The sequence below is a fragment of the Apodemus sylvaticus genome, chromosome 5 (assembly GCF_947179515.1).
Source record: "Apodemus sylvaticus chromosome 5, mApoSyl1.1, whole genome shotgun sequence".
NCBI lineage: Eukaryota > Metazoa > Chordata > Mammalia > Rodentia > Muridae > Apodemus > Apodemus sylvaticus.
In genome coordinates, this window is record NC_067476.1 from 110,782,816 (window position 1) to 110,805,998 (window position 23,183).

A 23,183-nucleotide genomic window follows, 5' to 3' on the forward strand; every position below is an offset into this window, starting at 1 on the left:
ATAGCTTGAGCATAGGCGACCTTAAAGCTCATCCCAACAGTGACATCTTCCAGCAATACCACACTTACTCCAACAAGGCCTCGTCTCCTAATAGTGCCCACTCCCCATGGGCCTATTGAAGTCAATTACATTTAAAGTACCACACTATTCAAACTACCACACTCCACCTTCTGGCCCCCATAAGCTAGTAGCCATAACATAATGCAAAATGCATTTAGTCTAACTTCGAAAGTCCCCATAGTCTATTAGAGTCTCAACAATGTTTAAAAGTCCTAAGTTCGAAGCCTCTTCTGAGATTCATGCAGTCTCTTAACTGTAATCCTGTTTAAAATCAAAATTGCACACATTACCAGATCACATACTTCCAACATATAACATATAATGGCACAGAATATACATCACTGTTTCAAAACATATGGAAGAGAGCATAGTAAGAAACTACTGGACTGAAGCAAGAACAAAACCAGCTGGACAAACTCCAAAATCTGCATCAGATCTCCAGCTTCTTTCAGCTTTGTTGACAGCAACACATCTTTTTCTTAGGCTGGTTCCACTTCCTGTTAGCAGGTCTCCTTGGCAGGTATCCCATGGCTCTGGCAGCCCTCTTGGAGTCCCTAAGGCAGTCCAGGCTTCACCTTTATTGCTTCACACAATGTCCTCTTGAAGGGACACTCCTGCCATACATACACTTGGCCTCAGCGACTTTCCTAAGTCTGGGGGCCAGGGAGCTCTCTAAGTCCTTTTCTTCTATCCTTGACTCAAAGTCAGAACCACGTGACCAAAGCTGACAAGTTCTGCTTCTTGCTGGGGCTGGAACATGACCTCCTTGTTCAATTATATCTTCACTAGCTTTCTGTTTTTGATGCTTTCTTTTTCTGTAGATTAGGCTAACCTTGATTTCAGAGATCAGCATGCCTCTGTATCCTAGGGGCTGAGATTAAATGTGTGTACCACCAGTCTTCTCTTCTGAAACCTCTTGAGCCAGGCCCCCACAGTTCAAATCAGCCTCAGCATCACTGTCTTCTATGCTTCTACTAGTATGATCCATTAAGCAGCACTTAAAGCATTCCACTGGCTTGCTAAACCAAAATCTGCAAATCTATATTTCCCCCAAACAAAATCATGGTCAGGCCTATCACAGCAATACTCTCATCCCTGGTACCAACTTCTGTCTTAGGGTTTTATGGCTGCGAAGAGACACCATGACCATGGCAACTATTATAAAAGAAAACATTTCATTGGGGCTGGCTTCAGTTTCAGAGATTTAGTCCATTATTATCATGGTGGGAAGAATGGCAGCATACAGGCAGAAATGGTGCTGGAGAAATAGTTGAGATCTTGTTCTGCTGGCTGCAGAAGGGAACTGGGCATAGCGTGAGCATAGGAAACCTCAAAGATGGCCCCTACAGTGACACATTTCCACCAAGGCAAGATTTTTTTCCAACAAGGCAACTCCCTATGGCCAAGCATTCAAACACATGAGTCTATAAGGTCTATACCTATCAAACCACCACCGAATGTATGGCTGAGCCACCTGCAAGTGAGTCCAGTTAGATATATGGCAGTTGGGCTTGAGGCTAGTGGAGGCAGTGAGCCCTGCATGGATGGACAGAGGCCCTGGGTGCGGTGAGTGTGTGAAACATCATTGAGAATTCAAGCAAAGCCCAAGTGGACTCTTGGATGTCAGAGGCATTTGGATTAAATTCCCAACCATCTGGCTACTGTATTTTAAATGACTATAGAATACCTATGTGTAACTATGCATCACAGACTAATCAATAAGTTAGGAGGCAGTGACAATTACCAGTTAAGTGCTTTCCTTTATTAGAGTTGCCATAGTCTGGGCATCTCTTCACAGTAATAGAACTTTGACTAAGACAATGGGGCTAGAAAACCAGTACCTCCTGAGCCCTCAGCTAAACTCAGTGAGTGGGTAGATTCTGGAGGCTTAGAGTGCAGAGATAACTATGCCCCAGCATATCCCATCATGAGAGTGGATATAAGTGCTTTACCAGGAACGATCGGAGGGTATATATTCTTGTGAAATCTCTCAAGTTTATGAAAACAGCCAGCAATCCTGCAGTGAATTAGCTGACCTCCCTGTCACATGATGAGATTACTCTGAACCCTGTCATGCGGACTTTTAGTGGTCTCTGTGGCCTGTAACTATTATTATGGTTTTTTTTTTTTTTTTGAGACAGGGTTTCTATGTGGAGTTCTGGCTGTCCTGGAACTCACTCTGTAGACCAGGCTGGCCTTGAACTCAGAAATCCACCTGCTTCTGCCTCCCAAGTGCTGGGATTACAGGTGTGTGCCACCACGCCTGGCAAAAGGTCATCCAATCTCATTACAGATGGTTGTGAGCCACCATGTGGTTGCTGGGATTTGAACTCAGGACCTCCAGAAGAACAGTCAGTGCTCTTAACCACTGAGCCATCTCTCCAGCCCTGTAACTATTATTATAATTGGAACCAAAAAGGATCAAAGAGGAAATGGGACCATCACAAATTATGCTCACATTGGGAAACTGATTTTATTAGGTTTTTTTTTTCTGTTACTGTAATAAAACACCCTGAAAAAAAACAAACTTAAGGAAGGAAGGATTTTTTTTTCATTAATGTATTTGTTTATTCACTTTACATCCCAATATCTCCTCCCCTCTCCTCCCAGTCTCCCCTTTACCCAGCTCTTCCTCCCATCCCCCTTCTCCCCTGAGAAGGAAGAGGCCCCCTTGGGTATCACCCACCCTGGCACATCAAATCACTGCAGGTCTAGGCCCATCCTCATCCACTGAGACCAGACAAGGCAGTACGGTTAGGGGAATGGGACCCACAGGCAGGCCACAGGCTCAGGGACAGCCCCTGCACTATGTTGGGTGACCTACATGAAGACCAAGTTGCCCATCTGTTACATATGTCCGGGGACAGGGGGGCTAAGTCCAGACCATGCTTGGTTAAGTCTCTGGGAGCCCCCAAGGGTCCAAGTTAGTTGACTCAGTTGGTCTTCCTGTGGAGTCCCTATCCTCTTCAGTTTCCTCAATCCTCCCAACTCTTCCACAAGTCTCCCTGAGCTCCATCTAATGTTTAGCTTTGGGTCTCTGTATCTGTTTCCATTGGCTGCAGAGTGGAGCCTCTCAGAGGACAGTTATACTAGGCTCCTGTCTGCAAGCATTAATATTAATAAATATCATTAATAGTATCAGGGACTGGTTCTTGCCCATGGGATGGGTCCTAATTTGGGCTAGTCACTGGTTAGCCATTCCCTCAGTCTCTGCTCCATCTTTGTCCTTCTACATCTTGTAGGCAGGACACACTGGGTGGAAGGTTTTGTAGATAGGTTGCTGTCTTTATCTCTCTGCTGGAAGTTCTAACCAGCTATATGAGGTGGCCTCTTCAGGCACCGCATCCTCCACTGCTAGGAGTCTCAGCTAGAGTCACCCACCCTCCTTGGGACCTCCCTGGAAGGGTTTATTTTAGCTCACAGTCCAAGCTGGTCCATATGGTAGGAAGGTATGTATGGCAGCGGGAGCTTGAGGAAGCTGCCCACATTGTTTCTGCAGAATTGGAAGCAGAAAGTGTAAATACTTCTGTCTTTCTCCTTTTTATGCCCATGGAATATGGTGCCGCCCACATTTAGGGTGCCCGCCTCAGTAAACCTAATCTAGATAATCCCTCACAGACATGCCCAGAAGCTCGACTCCCAGGAGATTCTCAATCCTGCCAAGTTGATAATCGCTGTTAGCCACCACCCTGATCTAGCATCCAAAAATGTTCCCGAGGTCTTGATCAGACCACTCTGCCATGCTGCCTGCATGGCTTAATTTGAAAACCCTATTCATTCAATATCTGCTGCAAATATTCCTTCAATATTGTGCTGTGTCAAAACACTTGCATGAAGACACAGAAAATTCAATAGAATGCTACTTAAAATTGTGTGGCTATCATTATCATTGTTAATCAAGATAGAAAATGTATTATTACTGATGGTTTTCTTTGCTCTCTCTCTGCGTGAGTAAAATTCTCTATAATGATATTTTGGAAATCCTTGATGAAATCCTGGTGATTGACAAGGATAAAAGGCTATGCTTCCCTGCCTGAGTCTCCTCTGTGATCTGGACTATGAACTCCATGTCTGGGACTTGATCTTGAACATGGTAGATTCTCAGAACCTACTGTGTTGATGCCACAGGTCAGACACAGCTGTCTCCCAGATAAGTGGCCTGTATATTGCCATGCAAGTGGTGATAAAATTTTGGCTTTGATAATTATAAATAGAACAATAGCATAATTATAAAAAATAAAATTAAAACTCAAGTGAGTGGGGACAAATAGAACATTTTAGGTAACTACATGAGACCATTTATGCTGCTGTGACAAAGCACAATTGGATGGGTAATGTAAACAACAGACACTTATGTCTTGTGGTTCTGGAGGCTGGAAGGCCACGTTCCAAGAACCAGATTTGGTGTATGTGTGGTTTGTCTCCCTGACTTGTCTTCCTGAGTGTCCTCACCTGACCTTCCTCCAACACATGGAGCTGAAGGAGGGTTTAGTGGGTAAATCAGATTAGCACCCCACCCTTATGACTTCATTTAGCCTTAATTACTTCCTAAAAGCCCTATCTCTGAATAGTGACTGGAGAATTAGGGCTTCAATGTACAAATTTGTGGGAACGCAATTTTGTCCATAGTGATAACCTAACATTATGATGACAGCATTATTGGAAATTTGATTTTTTTTCTTTCTGTTTTTGGTCTCATTATGACCCAGCAGAAGCTGAGAGGTTGCCTTGCACACTGTTAAACCTCTTATTTGAAACCATGCCCTGCTGTGGTTGGTAAAAGATGATATGGGAGAAAGGGCATGGGCTAAGGGCCGGGATGACAGTGTTCCAGCAACAACCATGTGGAGTGGTCAAACTGTGCCTAGGGAAGTCTGCTCTCTTTGCTGTAGCAGCTTCTCCTGTTTATGCCTGGTTTTGTTTGCCTCATCCCCTCCTACCTGTGTGACACAGATTGTGACTTCTAGATGCCTTATGCACTAAAATGATCAGGGTACCTTTCTTTTTATTACAAATGAAAATATACTGAAGTAGAAGATTATGTTGAAGAAAGTCTGTGTCAAACATGAAAACTAAGAAAAATTGGCTCTTGGTTTGAATATGCTTGGCCTAGGGAGTAGCACTAATAGCAGGAGGTGTGGCCTTGTTGGAGTAGGTGTGGCCTTGTTGGAGTAGGTGTGGCCTTATAGGAGGAAGTGTATCACTACAGGGTGGGGCTTTGAGACCCTCTTCCTAGCCACATGGAAGACAGTCTTCTATCTGCCTTGGATCAAGATATAGAAATGTCAGCTCTGATCTCTGGTGGTACAAACCTCCAGGGGTCTGCCTGCGCCAAGGAACTGAGCACATAGGCGGTTTGTCTGCCAGCCCCTGGGAGTGGGGCCTGTGTCTCGCCCAGAGAGCTGCAGAAGGAGAGAAGCCCCGCGGCCATATTTGCTGCCTGCCGGGACAGAAAGGGTCACTAGGTACTGTATCACCCTGCGCTTTAGATCTCTGGTGGTGCAAACCACCAGGGGTCTGCCTGCACTCAGGAACTGAGCACATAGGCGGTTCATTTGCAAGCCAGTCGTCGCAGGACCTGTGTCCTAGGTGAGAATCAACAGAGGGAGTGACCCCCACCACACCATCTTTGCTCCATAATAGAGTAGACAGAGAACACCTGGTTGACCTTGACAACCTAAGTATAACATTGCTTGAGGCAAGACTGAAAAGGGCTCCAAAGGCACAAAAGAGGAAGCCAGCATATCAGTAATCTGTGCCAGAGGAAACCCAGTCATCCAGTGTTGCAGAAATAACCTTAAAGATCCAGAGTAGGTTGAAGCACCAGCCAGTGACAATAAGACCATCTAACGCCTGGGAGAACTAGATGGCTAAAGGCAAATGTAGGAATGTTACTAACAGAAACCAAGGCATTATGGCAGCATCTGAACCCAATTCTCCAACAATAGCAAGTCCTGGATACCCCAACACACCAGAAAAACAAGATTTGGATTTAAAATCACTGGTCATGATGCTGGTACAGGAACACATGAAGGACATACTTAAAGAAATTCAGGAGAAAATGGATCAAAAATTAGAAGCCCTTACAAGGGAAACACAAAAATCATTGAAAGAAATTCAGGAGAATACAAAATCCAATAAGGAGGAAACGCAAAAATCACTTAAAGAAATACAGGAGAACTTTGATCAACAGGCAGAAGTCATGAAAGAGGAAACACAAAAATCTCTTAAAGAATTAGAGGAAAACACAAACAAGCAAATGACAGAACTGAGCAAAAACTTCCAGGATCTAAAAACAGAAGTAGAAACAACTAAGAAAACACAAAGGGAGACAACTTTGGAGATAGGAAAACCTTGGGAAGAAATCAGGGACCATAGACACAAATATCAACAACAGAATACAAGAGATAGAAGAAAGAATCTCAGATGCCAAAGATACCATAGAAACCATGGACTCAACAGTTAAAGAAAATGAAAAATGCAAAAAGCTTGTAACCCAAAACATCCAGAAAATCCAGGACACAATGAGAAAGCCAAATCTAAAGATTATAGGCATTGATGAGAGTGAAGATTTACAGCTGAAAGGGCCAGCAAATATCTTCAACAAAATTATGGAAGAAAACTTCCCTAACCTAAAGAGAGAGATGCCCATGGCTATACAAGAAGCCTACAGAACTCCAAACAGACTGGACCAGAACAGAAATACCTCCCGTCACATAATAATCAAAACCCCAAATGTACTAAACAAAGAAAGAATACTTAGGGCAGTAAGAGAAAAAGGGCAAGTAACATATAAAGGAAGACCTATCAGAATTACACCAGATTTCTCACCAGAGACCATGAAAGCTAGAAGATCCTGGGCAGATCTCATGCAGACTCTAAGAGAACACAAATGCCAGCCGAGACTACTATACCCAGCGAAACTCTCAATTACTCTAGATGGAGAAACCAAGTTATTCCATGACAAAACCAAATTTACACAATATCTTTCCACAAACCAAGCCCTACAAAGGATAATAGGGGAAAACACCATTACAATGAAGGAAACTATACCCTGGAAAAGGCAGGATATTGAGCTTCTTTCATCAAACCCAAAGAAGATAACTACACATGCATAAAATTAAAATAAAAAATGATAGGAAGCAATAACTACTACTCCTTAATATCTCTTAACATCAATGGACTCAATTCCCCAATAAAAAGACATAGACTAACAGACTGGTTACGTAAGCAGGACCCTACATTTTGCTGCATACAGGAAACACAACCTCAGTGTCAAAGACAAAAACTACCTTAGAGTAAAAGACTGGAAGACAATTCTACAAGCAAATGGTCCCAGGAAACAAGCCAGAGTTGCCATTCTAATATCAGATAAAATTGACTTTCAACCTAATGTCATCAAAAGAGACATGGAAGGTCACTTCTTGCTGGTCAAAGGAAAAATCCAATAAGAAGAACTCTCAATCCTGAACATCTATGCCTCAAATACAAGGGCGCCCTCATTCATAAAAGAAACTTTACTAAAGCTCAAAGCACACATTGCACCTAACACAATAATTGTGGGTGACTTCAACACTCCACTCTCATGAATGGACCGATCAGGAAAACAGAAACTAAACAGGGAGACAATGAAACTAATTGAAGCTTTGGACGAATTGGATTTAACAGATATATATAGAACTTTTCATCCCAAAGCAGACGAATATACCTTTTTCTCAGCACCTCATGGTACCTTCTCCAAAACAGATCATGTAGTTGGTCACAAGACAGACATCAACAAATATAAGAAGATTGAAATAACCCCATGCCTCCTATCAGAGCACTATGGAGTAAAAGTGGTCTTTAATAACAATAAAAACAACAGAAAGTCCACATACACATGGAAACTGAACAATACTCTACTCAATGATACCTTGGTCAAGGAAGAAATAAAGAAAGAAATCAAAGATTTCTTAGAATTTAATGAAAATGAAGGCACAGCATACACAAATCTATGGGACACAATGAAAGCAGTGCTAAGAGGAAAACTCATAGCTTTGAGTGCCTCCAAAAAGAAATTTGAGAGAGCATACACTAGAAGATTAATGGAACAACTGAAAGCCCTGGAACAAAAAGAAGCTAATTCACCCAGGAGGAGAAGAAGACAGGAAATCATCAAACTCAGGGCTGAAATCAATCAAGTAGAAACCAAGAGAACCATACAAAGAATCAACAAAACCAAAAGCTGGTTCTTTGAAAAAAATCAACAAGATAGATAAACCCTTAGCCAGACTAAACAAAGGGCACAGAGAAAGTATCCAAATTAACAAAAGTAGAAATGAAAACGGAGATATTACAACAGAAACCGAGGAAATTCAAAACATCATCAGATCCTACTACAAAAACCTGTACTCAACACAACTGGAGAATCTGGAGGAAATGGACATTTTCTTAGACAGATACCAATTACCAAAATTAAACCAGGATCAAATAGACCATCTAAACAGACCCATAACCCCTAAAGAAATAGGAGGGGTCATAGATAGGCTTCTGACCAAAAAAAAAAAAAAAAAAAAAAAAAAAAAAAAAAAAAAAAAAAAAAAAAGCACAGGACCAGATGGTTTCAGTGCAGAATTCTATCAGACCTTCAAAGAAGACTTAACACCAATACTCTTCAACCTTTTCCACCAAATAGAAACAGAAGGAACACTACCCAAGTCCTTCTTCGAAGCCACTATTACTCTGATACCAAAACCACACAAAGATCCAACTAAGAAAGAAAATTTCAGGCCAATTTCCCTTATGAATATCGATGCAAAAATACTAAATAAAATTCTTGCGCACCGAATCCAAGAACACATCAAAACGATCATCCACCATGATCAAGTAGGCTTCATCCCAGGGATGGTTCAATATAAGGAAATCCATAAATGCTATCCACTACATAAACAAACTCAAAAAAAAACCCCACATGATCATTTCATTAGATGCTGAAAAAGCATTTGACAAAGTTCATCATCCTTTCATGCTAAAAGTCTTGGAAAGGACAGGAATTCAAGGCCCATATCTAAACATAGTAAAAGCAATATACAGCAAACCGGTAGCCAACATCAAACTAAATGGAGAGAAACTTGAAGCAATCCCACTAAAATCAGGGACTAGACAAGGCTGCCCCCTCTCTCCATATCTTTTCAATATAGTTCTTGAAGTCCTAGTTAGAGCAATTAGACAACATAAGGAAGTCAAAGGGATACAAATTGGAAAGGAAGAAGTCAAACTATCACTATTTGCAGATGATATGATAGTATACTTAAGTGACCCTAAAAACTCTACTAGAGAACTCCTACAGCTGCTAAACAACTTCAGCAAAGTGGCTGGCTACAAAATCAATGCAAGCAAATCAGTAGCCTTTATATATTCAAAGGACAAGCAGACTGAGAAAGAAATTGGGGAAATGACTCCCTTCACAATAGCTACAAACAGCATAAAGTATCTTGGGGTGACTCTAACCAAGCAAGTGAAAGAACTTCAGATCTCTGAAGAAGGAAATCGAAGAAGATCTCAGAAAATGGAAAAATCTTCCATGCTCATGGATTGGCAGGATTAATATAGTTAAAATGGCCATATTGCCAAAGGTAATCTACAGATTCAATGCAATCCCCATCAAAATCCCAACCCAGTTCTTCATAGAGCTAGAAAGAGCAATTCTCAAATTCATCTGGAATAACAAAAAACCCAGGATAGCTAAAACTATTCTCAACAGTAAAAGAACTTCAGGGGGATTCAGTATCCCAGACTTTAAACTTTACTACAGAGCAATAGTGATAAAAACTGCATGGTATTGGTACAATGTCAGGCAAGCAGATCAATGGAATAGGATTGAAGACCCAGAAATGAACCAATACACCTATGGTCACTTGATCTTCGACAAAGGAGCTGAAAGCATCCAGTGGAAAAAAGACAGTCTTTTCAACAAATGGTGCTGGTTCAATTGGAGGTCAGCATGCAGAAGAATGTGCATCCATCCATTCTTATCTCCTTGTACTAAGCTCAACTCCAAATGGATCAAGGACCTCCACATAAAACCTGACACACTGAAACTAATAGAAAAGAAACTGTGGAAGACCCTTGAGGACATGGGCACAGGGGAAAATTTCCTGAATAGAACACCAATAGCTTACGCTCTAAGATCAAGAATTGACAAATGGGACCTCATAAAACTACAAAGTTTCTGTAAGGCAAAGGACACTGTCAAAAGGACAAAACGTCAACCAAGAGATTGGGAAAGGATCTTCATCAACCCTAAATCTGACAGAGGGCTAATATCTAATATATACAAAGAACTCACGAAGGTAGAACCCAGAGAACCAAATAACCCCATTAAAAAGTGGGGTATGTAGCTAAACAAAGTATTTTCACATGAAGAACTTCAGAGGGCTGAGAAACACCTTAAGAAATGTTCAACATCATTAATCATTAGGGAAATGCAAATCAAAACAACCCTGAGATTTCACCTCACACCAGTCAGAATGGCTAAGGTCAAAAACTCAGGAGACAGCAGGTGTTGGCGAGGATGTGGAGAAAGAGGAACACTCCTCCACTGCTGGTGGGGTTGCAAGATGGTGCAACCACTTTGGAAATCAGTCTGGCGGTTCCTCAGAAAACTGGGCATGACACTTCCTGAGGACCCTGTTATACCACTCCTGGGCATATACCCAGAGGATTCTTTAGCATGCAATAAGGACACATGCTCCACTATGTTCATAGCAGCCCTATGAACATAGCCCTATTTGTAGTAGCCAGAAGCTGGAAAGAACCCAGGTGTCCTTCAATGGAGGAATGGATACCAAAAATGTGGTATATTTACACAATGGAGTACTATTCAGTCATTAGAAACAATGAATTCATGAAATTCTTAGAGAAATGGATGGAGCTGGAGAACATCCTACTAAGTGAGGTAACCCAGTCTCAAAAGATCAATCATGGTTTGCACTCACTGATAAGTGGATATTAGCCTAGAAACTTTGAATACCCAAGGCATAATCCACATATTAAATGATGTCAAAAAAGGATGGAGGAGTGGCCCCTGGTTCTGGAAAGACTCAGTGCAAGAGTATAGGGGAATTCCAGAACAGGGAAGCGGGAAGGGGTAGATGGAGGAACAGGGGGAGGGAAGAGGGCTTATGGGACTTGCGGGGAGTGGGGACCCAGAAAAGGGGAAATCATTTGAAATGTAAATAAAAAATATATCAATTAAAAAAAAAGAAAAAAAAAAAAAAGAACTCTCAGCTCCTCCAGCCCCATGTCTGCCTGGGTGCTGCTATGCTCCCACCTTGATGATAATGGCCTGAATCTCTGAACCTGTAAACCAGCCTCAATTAAATGCTGTCGTTTCTAAGAGTTGCCTTGGGCATGGTTTCTGTTCACAACAGTAAAACCTTAACTAAGGCTACAGAAGTTGGTGCTATGAAAGGCCTGACTATACTTTTGTTTGGAAGAATGTGGATTTGGAGACTTTGGATTTGAAAAGCAGTGGAATGCTTTAAGTGGGGCTTAGTGGGCCATTCCAGTAGGAATATGGAAGACTTTGTTGCTGAGAGTGATTTGAACTGTGCAGACCTGGTGGAAGAGGTTTCAGTGGAGAAGAATTTTAGTATGTGTCCTAGAGACTGTTTTTGTGGTATTTTGGTGAAGAACGTGGCTACATTTTGCCCTTGTCTGACTGAAGAGTCTACCTAAGGCTAAGGCAAAGAGATTGATACAATTGGATTGACAAAAGAAATCTCAAAAAAGCCCAACAGAGACTTTGTTCTCTGGTTTAGTCTTATGAAGATCACTTTGATCAAGCATACAAACTTAAAAAGAAAAAAATTAAAATGTTTGGTTCAAAAATTAAAAGGGCACCAAGAAGTGCAAGGGAGCTGAATCCTGTGTTTAGGGAGATAAACAGATTTAAGGGAGTGGCAACCTTGGGGCAACATCCCACCCAGTTAAATTTAGGACCAGGTAAGGTAGTACAAGACTTTAATCCCAGGAAATAGAGACAAGCAAATCTCTGAGTACAAGGCCAGCCTGGTACAGAGCAAATTCCAGGGAAAAAAAAAAGCTTAAATCCAGCTGTGTTGGTGTACCTATTTAATCCTGGCATTTCAGAGGCAGACGCATGCAGATCTCTGAGTTAAAAGTCACTCTACAGAACAAGTTTCAGGACAACCAGGTTTGGGCAGTTTGGGAAACTGAAAGCTGGTGATAACATAATAGAATAAGGCCATGGCCCCAGCAGGCAGCAGAACTCAGCAGCTTTGGCCATGCGACTCTGGCTTTAGAGTCCAGAATAAAAGGGTCTACTGGGACAACTGATGCTGGTTAGCTGGAGTTAAGAAATTAGTGGTGACTAAGAAGAGACTAGTAGCTGGGTCAGTGGTGGCACACACTTTTAATCCCAGCACTTGGGAGGCAGAGGCAGGCGGATTTCTGTTCGAGGCCAGCCTGGTCTACAAAGTGAGTTCCAGGACAACTAGGGCTACACAGAGAAACCCTGTCTCAAAAAAAGCCAAAGAGAAGAAGAAGGAGAAGGAGGAGGAGGAGAAGGAGAAGGAGGAGGAGGAGGAGGAGAAGGAGAAGGAGGAGGAGGAGGAGGAAGAGGAAGAAGAAGAAGAATACAAGAAGAAGAAGAAGAAGAAGAAGAAGAAGAAGAAGAAGAAGAAGAAGAAGAAGAAGAAGAAGAAGAAGAAGAAGAAGAAGAAGAAGAAGAAGAAGAAGAAGGAAGAAGAAGAAGAAGAAGAAGAAGAAGAAGAAGAAGAAGAAGAAGAAGAAGAAGAAGAAGAAGAAGAAGAAGAAGGGACTAGCATCACTGAGGTGAAATCTTCTGGGAAGTGTTTTCTAAGAGCACAAAGAAACTGTGCAACTGTGCTCTGGAGATAGTCAAGGTTGTACCTCATGCTGCAACTGGACTTGGTAATGTGTAAAAGTCACCTAGGTGGTACTGATTTTCAAGGCATAGAGGGGTCATGGAGAGCAGCTAGGGCTTGGCACTGTGAGAGGCCAGGGAAGGCCATTGGTGAAGGTGCAGCCTCAGTTGCAGTTGATGGCCCAGGATTGAAGGGGCCATGCAAAGAAGTTGAGGCTTGGCACCATGAAGGGGGCCTATGAGAGGCTATTGGTGAAGCCTAGTTGCAGCAAAAGACCTTAGCATATTGGAGATGCCAGTACTATGGGATGACCACCAAGAACAGCAGCAGCAGTGAAGTAGAGTCAATCAGAGCCTAGAGTGCTACAGAGGGCAGAGCTGGAGAAGTGACTCAAGCCCTTTGGAGAACCCAGAAGATTGTGTGCAGATCTCAGACACTGGAACAAGAGGTTGTGAAGTTGAAGTAGCCTTGGAAAATCCAAGATGTTAGAGATGCCAGAGCTGTAGGATACCTGCTAAGGAAAGCTGCTAACAGGGAGTGGAACCAGCCCAAGGGAAAGAAGTTTGTTGCAGTCAACAAAGATGAAAGGAGTTGGACATTAGACATGAAGATGCAGAGTTTGGAGTTTTCCCAGCTGCTTTTTCATCTTGCTTTGGTTCAATATTTCCTTACTGTGATGTTTATCCTGTGATATTGGGAATATGTGATCTGCTTTTTGATTTTGATTTTAATAGGGGATTAGAGTTTAGTGATTGGATGAATCTCAGAAGGGACTTTGAACTTTGGACTTTTAATATTATTGAGACTGTTGTATACTATGGGACTTTTGAGGTTGGACTAAAGGTATTTTGCATTATGCTATGGCTAGGTTTGGTCCCCATAGACTCGTGTTTGAACAAGTCTATGGGGGCCAGGGAGTGGAATGTGGTGGTTTGAATATGCTTGGCCCAGGGAGTGGCCCTGTCAAAAGGTGTGACCTTTTTGGAGTAGATGTGGCCTTGTTGGAGGAAATCTGTCACTGTGGGGATGGGCTTTGAGACCCTTCTCCTAGCCTTGTGGGAAACAGTCTTCTCCTATCTGCCTTGGATGAAGATGTAGAACTCTTACCTCCTCCAGCCCCATGTGTGCCTGAATGCTGCCATGCTCCCACTTTGGTGATAATGGACTGAACCTCTGAACCTGTAAGGCAGCCCCAATTACATGTTTTCATTTATAAGAGTTGTCTTGGTCTCAGTGCCTGGTCACAGCAGTAAAACTCTAAAGAGTATCCTTAGCTCAATAGTGTCTACAACACAAGTTTGCTTTGTGTGCTTTTTGTTTGTTTTTTTTTGGGGGGGGTGGGATTTTTTGTTGTTGTTGTTTGTTTTTTTGGATTTGTTTTTTTCAAGACAGGGTTTCTCTGTATAGCGCTGGCTGTCCTGGAACTCACTCTGTAGACCAGGCTGGCCTCGAACTCAGAAATCCGCCTGCTTCTGCCTCCCAGAGTGCTGGGATTACAGGCATGCGCCACCACTGCTGCCCGGCACTTTGTGTGTTTGATAATAAACAGTGTGTGTGTGTGTGTGTGTGTGTGTGTGTGAGAGAGAGAGAGAGAGAGAGAGAGAGCATGTATGCACAACATGACAATGTCTATGTAAAATGTTGCTTTTAAAAAATCAAAACTAAGCCTATGACTGTTTAAAGACAGAATGTCACCAATTCCAGAGTCACAGACTATTGAGGGCAAGCTCTGTGTCAGCTCTGGGTTGCTTGCAATCTGTGGCTTTAGGCCACAATCTGGGCAAACTTTGCCCATGGGCATTGCTGCAGGGACAGTCCCACCTGTCTTCTAGATTGCTCGGAGAAAAGATGTGAGATATATCTGCCTCTAAGTGCCCTGCAGCTGCAGGTACAAGACACAGGATCTTCAGGATGTGTAGAACACTGTTTATGCAGAACTGCAGGGAGCTCAGGAGCCTTGGGAGTAATGACCCACCTGCAAACTGACAGGAGCGTGGAGGCCACCACCACCCTCCTTATTGCAAATGTCCTTTTGAAATATGTTCTAGGCTACAGCTCCTGTCCTATTAATTATGTCACAAACCCAGTAAAGCTGAATAATTAATGATTGTGGGGCACTTGCAGCTATAAGATGTCATGTAAATGTTAAGGAGTACAAATTACTCCATGCATTAGGTAGATACGGTGCCTTACGCATATTCCATGGTGAGAAGGTTAATTTCTAGGAGAGCTAAAATCTTTCTGTTGTGCTTTCCTCAGAAAGGTGGACTGTCTTAAACACATTTTAGGAGACTTGGGTTTCTATAGCATTCTATAGAATTCTATATTTCTATATTTTGGTATTTCTGCAGCATTTGAAATACCAAAGGCTGGCTGCCTCTTATAGCCATGGAAATGAAGTCACCTACCGCATTTTGGTAAAAGTTTTGTTTTTTGTTTGTGATTCTCTCTAGCCGAAGGCAGTTTGGGCCCAAGGGCCAAGAAGAGGTGAAGATCATTGAGCACCAAATGCAGGCACTCAGGCTGATGCCTCACCTGGCCACAGCCCTGGCTCTGACCTTCACCAGCAGGTGAGATGGCTCTGGGGGTGCCTCTCTCCCAGGAAGGACACAAGACTCATTTTCTAACTGTGAGAAGGAAAGGGCCTTGGTGGGGTGGGGGAATCTAATCCCAGGTTCAAGGAAAAACCCAAAACTTAACTGAGTGTCCAGATGAGTGGAATCCACCAGTAATTTATAGATATTACAACTAACAGATAGGAGCTATACTAATGGCTCAGCAGTTAAGACTCTGGATGATCTTCCAGAGGATCTAGGTTTGATTCCCACCACTCACATGGTGGCTCACAGCCACTGTGAGCTAAGTATACTCTTAGTTAGGGTTTTACTGCTGTGAACAGGCACCCAGACCAAGGCAACCCTTATAAAGGAAAACATGTAATTGGGGCTGGCTTATAGGTTCAGAGGTTCAGTCCATTATCATCAAAGTGGGAGCATGGCAGCATCCAGGCACACATGGGGCTGGAGGAGCTGAGAGTTCTACATCTTCATCCAAGGTAGACAGGAGAAGACTGTTTCCCACATGGCTAAGAGGAGGGTCTCAAAGCCCACCCCCACAGTGATAGACTTCCTCCAACAAGGCCACACCTACTCCAACAAGGCCACACCCACTCCAACAAGGCCACACCCACTCCAACAAGGCCACACCTACTCCAACAAGACCACACCTACTCCAACAAGACCACACCCACTCCAACAAGGCCACACCTACTCCAAAAAGGCCACACCTACTCTAACAAGGCCACACCTCCTAATAGTGACTCTTACTGGGCCAAGCAAATTCAAATCACCACATTCTACTCCATGGCCCCCATAGGCTCTTTCAAATACATGAGTCTATGTGAGCCATACCTAGCCATAGCATAATGCAAAAATACATTTAGTTCAACCTCAAAAGTCTCATAGTCTATAACATCCCATTTTCAGGGGATCTAATACTGTCTTCTTGACCTCTGTGGCCACAAGGCAATCTCATGGTGCACAGGTATGAATGTAGGCAAAACAGTAGGACATATAAAATAAAACAAACAAAGAAAACATAAATAAAACAGAAAAAAGGAACAGATTTGAACAGTGAAAATACCTTCACCTTCTGGTAAAGTTTCTAAAAGGACAATAAAGCTCTGAAAACTCTGAAAAAGAGCAAGGCGTGTCCCCTGCTCCTTTTGGGGGAGAGCAGGGCTCTGGATGAAGTCATGGCTATGGTTCTGTAAGTGCACATGCACGCTCACCTTTACCATGGGCTTTGGAGCATTTTTGCTTTAGATTCATTCGTATTATGTGTATTTGCTGGCATGTGTATGTATGTGTACCACATGTGTGCCTAGTAACTGAGGGGGGCTGAAGAGGACATCTGATACACTGAAGATGGACTTACAGATATTCTGAACCATTGTATGGCTACTGGAAACAAACCTGGGTCCTCTGAAAGAGTAGCAAGTGCTCTGAACTGCTAGCTGCCTTCGCAGTCCTCGCCACAGGCTTTTAATGATGACTTCAGATGCTCCGGCTCCCAGCCCTGCGGCAGGCCAGGGCTGTATGTTTTGTGTCACTGTAATCCCTCCATCCTAAAGACAAGAAACTTTGAGGTTTGCCTAAGATCACAGAGCCCAAGAGGATATGGACTGGGAAGAGAATATCAAACTTTAGATCTTTCTCCTGTGTTCTTTTTTTTCTCTAATGTGCAAATCCTGCTTCTCAGTGGGGTCACCATAAGTCAGTGTTTGGGTAACTTACAGCTCATGTTTGTTGGAAAATTTACACACTGATGAGTGAGCAGGTGTTAGAAGAAGATAGCCATGAGAGACCCTGCAGTGGCTGATGTGCTACTGACCTCTGGGGTGCCAGAGTCCTTGGGCCTGGGTCTTCTTACAATACGAGGCCGGGAGTAGAAGTCCAGGATTGCATTTCAGGGAGTACCAAGAATGAAAAAATATCACTGTTTTAGTCCAAATTACCTGAGAAAAACATAAATCACTCACACCCAGCATCTGCTACTTAAAAGTTTCTGAACTTTCCCCCAGCACTGGGGTGTCCTAGCATGCTACTCTGTTGCCGTGATAAACCAGTAACCAAAAGCAGATTGGGAGGAAAAGGTTTATTTGACTCACATGTCTGTATACTAATCCATCTTTGAGGTAAGTTAAGGCAGAAGTATGGAGGGACACTGCTTCCACCCCCTGGCTTGCTCAGCTTGCTTTCTTACACAACCCAGGATCACTTGCTGAGTAGTGGTGCCACCCACAGTGGGTTAGGCTTACATCAACCATCAATCAAGAAAATGGCCAAAAGACTGGCTTACAGGCCAATTCAATGAAGTTAATGTCTCTTCCCAGCTGACTCTATTTTGTGTCAAGCTGATACAAGCTAACCAGCACATAGGATTAAACCATAGGCTGCTGTGCATGCTGGGCTAGTGCTGTACCACTAAGCTACTTTTCTAAATTTAGGTAGAGCAAAACACACAAATTATAGTGTAGAGTTTAGTGAGTCTGGGCAAATATGAACCGTTGTGTAGCAAACACTTTAAGAATAAGCCACTTTCATCACCCAGGACTACCCAGGTTCCTTGAAGTTGAACCCCGCTTCATCACCCTAGCTGAGACAACACCCATTCTGATTTCTTATCCCGTAGCTTGGTTTGGTTCGCTCCAGTTGAAACAGGCCACTATTCTAGCTTTAGGTTTCAAGTTGAGAAATAACAGGTGATTGACACAAATTAATATCCAATCACAGAGCCATTATCATGTGTCAGGTGTGGTATCGTGCTGTCCAACACATCGCCAATCCAGTTGCTCCGTGGGCTTCTAAATTCTTGACTGTTTGTTTGTTGTGTGAGTGTGAGCACTCGTATGTCGTCCATATGAAGAGGTCAGAGGTCAGCTTTGGGGCTTCCCTTCCTTCAGCTTCTAAGTAAGTAACACATACCAGTTCGTGGCAGCATGGCCAAAATTGATGCTGGCTTCTCTCTCTCCCCCACCCACTTTTCATTTTCCTTCCCCACAAAGGTTATTTGTGGGATTTGTCTTCCACCTTCCATGGACGCGTGCTGCTTGTCTGTTGGCTTCAGGTTTCAAGCCTGGGTAAGTTGAGGCTTGACTAGTGAGATACTCAGGGCTTTGTGTTTTGCTCAAACAGAGGGCTGGGCCAGGTTTTTAGGTATCCGAGCCTGGAGTTAGCAGGAGAAACAGCTCTGCAGCCAGGGTCAGCTGGCCCTGCCTCTCCTCCAGAGTCTTGTGACTTCACAGTGGAAAGGCAGACAGTAGAAGTCAGGTGAGGTGGAGTTTTCTTGGGTTATGTAACTTAATTCCATCTCAATGTCTCCATATACAAAATAGTAATAGTCAGGAGTGAAAGGGCTCCAGACTTAGGAGCTGCTGGTGAAGATCAAATGGGTGAGGATTTGGATGCACTCAGGATAACGTACTGGATGCTTGGTAAATTTGGGTGGTGTGGTCATTACCCTCAAGATTCCTCAAACTTTCCTCTTTTTGTATCTGAGTATTGTACTTTATTTATTTCAGAATTATTCATAGTTATGGAATCAATCTTATTGATTGAAAATAGAAAAACTATAGTACATAGTCTCCAAACTTCCTATTCCCCTATCCTGCCATTTCCCATGCCCTGCCGGTTGGGTTTGCTTCCCCTGTCATCCTGAATGACTCTCCTTAGCTCTACTCTCTTACCATCCACCTCCACCCTGCACCTCTCCAGATTCACCACCAGCAGCCTCTTGCCTGAAACAATGTCTGAATTCTCACTGGGAATCTCAGGTAACTTCTGTCCTAGAGAAGCTGAAGCTCCTTTGTGTGGCCTTGGAAAGCCTTTTCTCTGGCACAGGCCCTGTCCACCTGTCCGTGTCTCTCCTGTTAGGTCTACTGCTGAACTCTGAGATCCATCCCTGGGCTCACACACCTCCTGCCAGGCCCCTCCCATCAGCGCCTACTGCATCAATCCCCGATGCACACTCTTGCTTTCATCCTCTTAGACAAAGCTCTTCCAACCATCTCCTGGAATCATCACACGGTTAAGCTTGGTTGAGGACCTGACTTGTGTGAGCATAGAAGTTGTGGGCCATTGATTTGGTGTCCTCACACTTCAGAGTGCCTGGATCTGCATAGGTTAATTCAGCCTAGGGGATGAAGTTACTTTGTTTAGTGACATCACATTTGGCCAAGGCACTGGTAAGAGTTTTGCATTTAAACCATCCTGATAGTCTGCAAAGCAGAGATTTCATGTTGTGAAGTTCAGAAGTTCCTGGCCAGGGAAGCTAGGGATGGATACCTCCCTTTGGAACCATCTAGTGAGATTTGCTATAGAAAGAAATCTCCCAGCTTAGAAAGTAACTAGCAGCTTTTTGAAAATCCTATTTGTAGTGCACTAGCTCAAAAGAATATCTGGGTCTGCTTCTTATTTACTCCTGACCAAATGGGCATCTCAAGAACTTTGGGCTGGGTTCCAGACCAGTGGTGGAGGTAGGGATGTAGAAACCCTCGTGTACCTGTCTTTCAGCTGGATTTAGTCATTCTCTAGAGAAATCTTCCCACTCGGCACCTGCGAGGATACACTTCAGAGAACTGCCTATGCATGTTCAAGTGCTAATAGTGTGCCAGGCGCCACCTTAAGATTTCTCGTGTACTGACTCTTTCAGCATCTTGAGATAACTCAGCAGAGCTGAAGTTTGTTCTCTCTCTCTCTCTCTCTCTCTCTCTCTCTGTGTGTGTGTGTGTGTGTGTATGCATGCGTGTGTGCGTGCATCTAGCTGCAGAGGTCAGAGGGGCACATTGGGTGACTTCTATCTCTGTCAACTTCATTTTCTTGAAACACAGCCTCCCGTTGAACAGGGTGCTCCCTGCTTGACCTAGGCAGGCTGACAGGAAGCTCTAGGGATCTGCTGTTTCTGCCCCCAACACTGAGGTTTCAGGCACACATTCCCTTGCTGTGTTTTACTTTTTAACATGGATATTAGGGATTCAAACTAGGATATCTGACCAGTAAGCCCAGGTATCTGCCTGCCTCTGCACCTAACACTAGCCAACCATTCCCTTGCTATATATTTACCTGATAGAAAAGAATCCATGAGCCTCCTTTAAGATGTACACATAAAACTTCACAGCCATTTAATCTGTAATAGCTCCAAACAGGAAATAAATGAAGGGTTTATCAATAAGCAAACACACAACTGAAGAGTAGTATATGTACTACATAAGATGGAATACTAATTGCCAGGAGAGAATAGCGGTAACTAATCAGTGTTGTAACAAGGAGGAATCTTAAAGCAAAGCACTAATTGAGGTAATGAAGGCAAACACAGGCCACATTCGGTACAGTCCTACTCTAAGTACGTCTATAGTGAGTGGCAAAGAGCATGTCCTTGGTGACCTTGGGATGAGGCTGGAGGGAGGAATAGACTGCAGGAATATGCAGATCATTTTGGGGTGCTGTTGAAAGTGTTTTGTGGCTTGACAGTCTTGTGAGAATATACAGCCATCAGATCTGTTTAAAAGACTTGTTTTGAATGAATACTAAAGTATTCCCCAATAATGTTGGTAAGAAAAAAAAATCTTTAAGATGAAGCCAGTCATGAAGCTTATAACATGTGTAGAAGCTCTACCTCTCTGTACACATTATTCCTGTCTCACTCTTCATATACAAACAATCTGGGCAGTGAAATTGGATGGGAAAATGAAATGGAGGTGCTCTATAAGGAAAACATTCCTGTATTACTTTCACAGTGACACATCATTATTTGAGGGAAGTATGATAGTCAAAATACATATTTTAAGCCCTAGAACAATCACTTAAAATAATGTAGTGTGTGCTTGTTATTTGCCCAGTGAGACTGTCCTGTGGAGCACTGTGATGACTAATGTGGAAGGGCCCAGCCCACTGTGGGCGGCGTTACCCCCTCCTCCCCCTCCTCCCCCCCCTGCAGCCTCTCCTGTATTATATCAAAAAAGTGGCAGGTGAGCACCAGTACAGTTTCCTCCGTGGTTTTTCTGCTCCAGGTTCCCACTTGGAGTCCCTGCTCTGACCCACAAGGTGATGGATTGTTATCTGGAAGCGTTAGCCAAGTAAACCCAAGTTCCTTTTAGTCATGGTGTTTATCCCAGCAGCAGAAAGCAAACTAGAGCATAGTTTAAAAGTTAATCGTGGATATCTTGTTTCTCTTCTGAGCATATAAATTTCCCCCCTTCTAAAAGTTAATGAATAAAGACAACACTAATTAACATCCCAAACTGGATAGGGATGCCATGTGATCATACTTCAAAGTACTAGTCTGGAAATTTCCAGTGAGTTTTAGAGCCTAAAACTGTTCTACAGTTAGCATATTCTCCACCCTTGACTTTAATGCTCATGTCTAAGGCTTTTTCTGTGTCCTAGAGTTTGGCTGAATAAAGAGAATTCAGCAAAGCTTTATACTGAGCATTAGTTATATAGTAACTTTTAAAAAATCTTTTTTATTTTTTATATTTATTATTGTTTTTTACTTATTCACTCTACATCCTGCCCTCTGTCCCCTCTCTGTCACCTCCTCCTCCCACAATCCTTCCCTCCATCCTCCTCCCCTTGTCCTCTGAGTGGGTGGGGCCCCCTGGGTATCCTCCCACTCTGGCAGACCAAGTCTCTGTGAGGCTAGGCACATCCTCTCCCACTGAGGCAGCCCAGCTAGAAGAACATATCCCACATACAAGCAACAGCTTTTGGGATAACCCCTGCTCCAGTTCAGGATTCACATGATTAGGCTGCACATCTGCTACATGTAGTTGGGGGAGGCCTAGGTCAAGGCCATGTATGCTATTTGGTTGGTGGTTCAGTCTCTGAGAACCCCCAAGGGTCCAGGTTAGTTTACTCTGTTGGTCTTCGTGTGGAGTTCTTATCTCCAAAATCTAAGAGTCCCCAAACTCCATCCACTGTTTGGCTGTGGGTGTCTGCATCTGTCTGAGTCAGCTGCTCGGCAGTAACTCGTTTTTTGAATGAAACTAAAGATGAGACCACAGTGAAGCTATTCAAAGAAGAGAGAGAAAGAAAACCTGGCCCTCTTTAACTGTGGCTTTTGAGGAGGTAGGCGTGCACACAGAGGGAAACCAGCAAACATGACAGTGTATAGTCGTCGTACCCACGGATGGTTGAAAAGTAAAAGAAACTGGTAAAAAAAAAAAAACATTTTAAAGAAGGGATTAGTCATATCTGCATTAGCTTCTGGCCACTGATCTAACTACGCCTGTCTCTGGGAACCCATTCCAATGCCCAGTGGATGCCTAGAGCCATGAATGATAACAAATTCTACATATACTATAATTCTTCACAAAACTATATTTTCCCATAATGCCTACAATACATTAATTTATAAACTTAGGTAAGAAATTAATCACAGCAATGATAATGAAAATAAAATAGTATAATTATAGCTAGGTATTGTGAAGATGTTCTGAGGATATTCTTGGTCTTTCAAACTGTCTGATTGTTCTGCACCTGCTGTTCTTACGATGTGAGTTGGTGCAGTGTCTGTGAGGTGAGCACGTGAGAGGAATGAGACAGGCATTGCATACAGTGTTGGGCTTCCATGCAAAGGTTACCTGCATATAAGCACCTGCCCAGGACAACAGGCAATTGGATAACTAAGACTCCTCCAAGTCACTAGCGAGTGGTTGGGATGGATACGGGATGG

The 23,183-nt window shown here is 43.2% G+C and overlaps 1 protein-coding gene across 1 annotated transcript in view; it reads left to right on the forward strand.

The window, feature by feature from the left end:
* The window catches only part of Acoxl (acyl-CoA oxidase like), a 275,238-nt gene that overhangs the window by 105,437 nt on the left and 146,618 nt on the right, over positions 1-23,183 (forward strand). Inside the window, exon 10 of the mRNA XM_052183555.1 lies at positions 15,404-15,520. Within this exon, the coding sequence (XP_052039515.1) occupies positions 15,404-15,520 (117 nt within the window). The remainder of the gene's footprint in view (positions 1-15,403; positions 15,521-23,183) is intronic.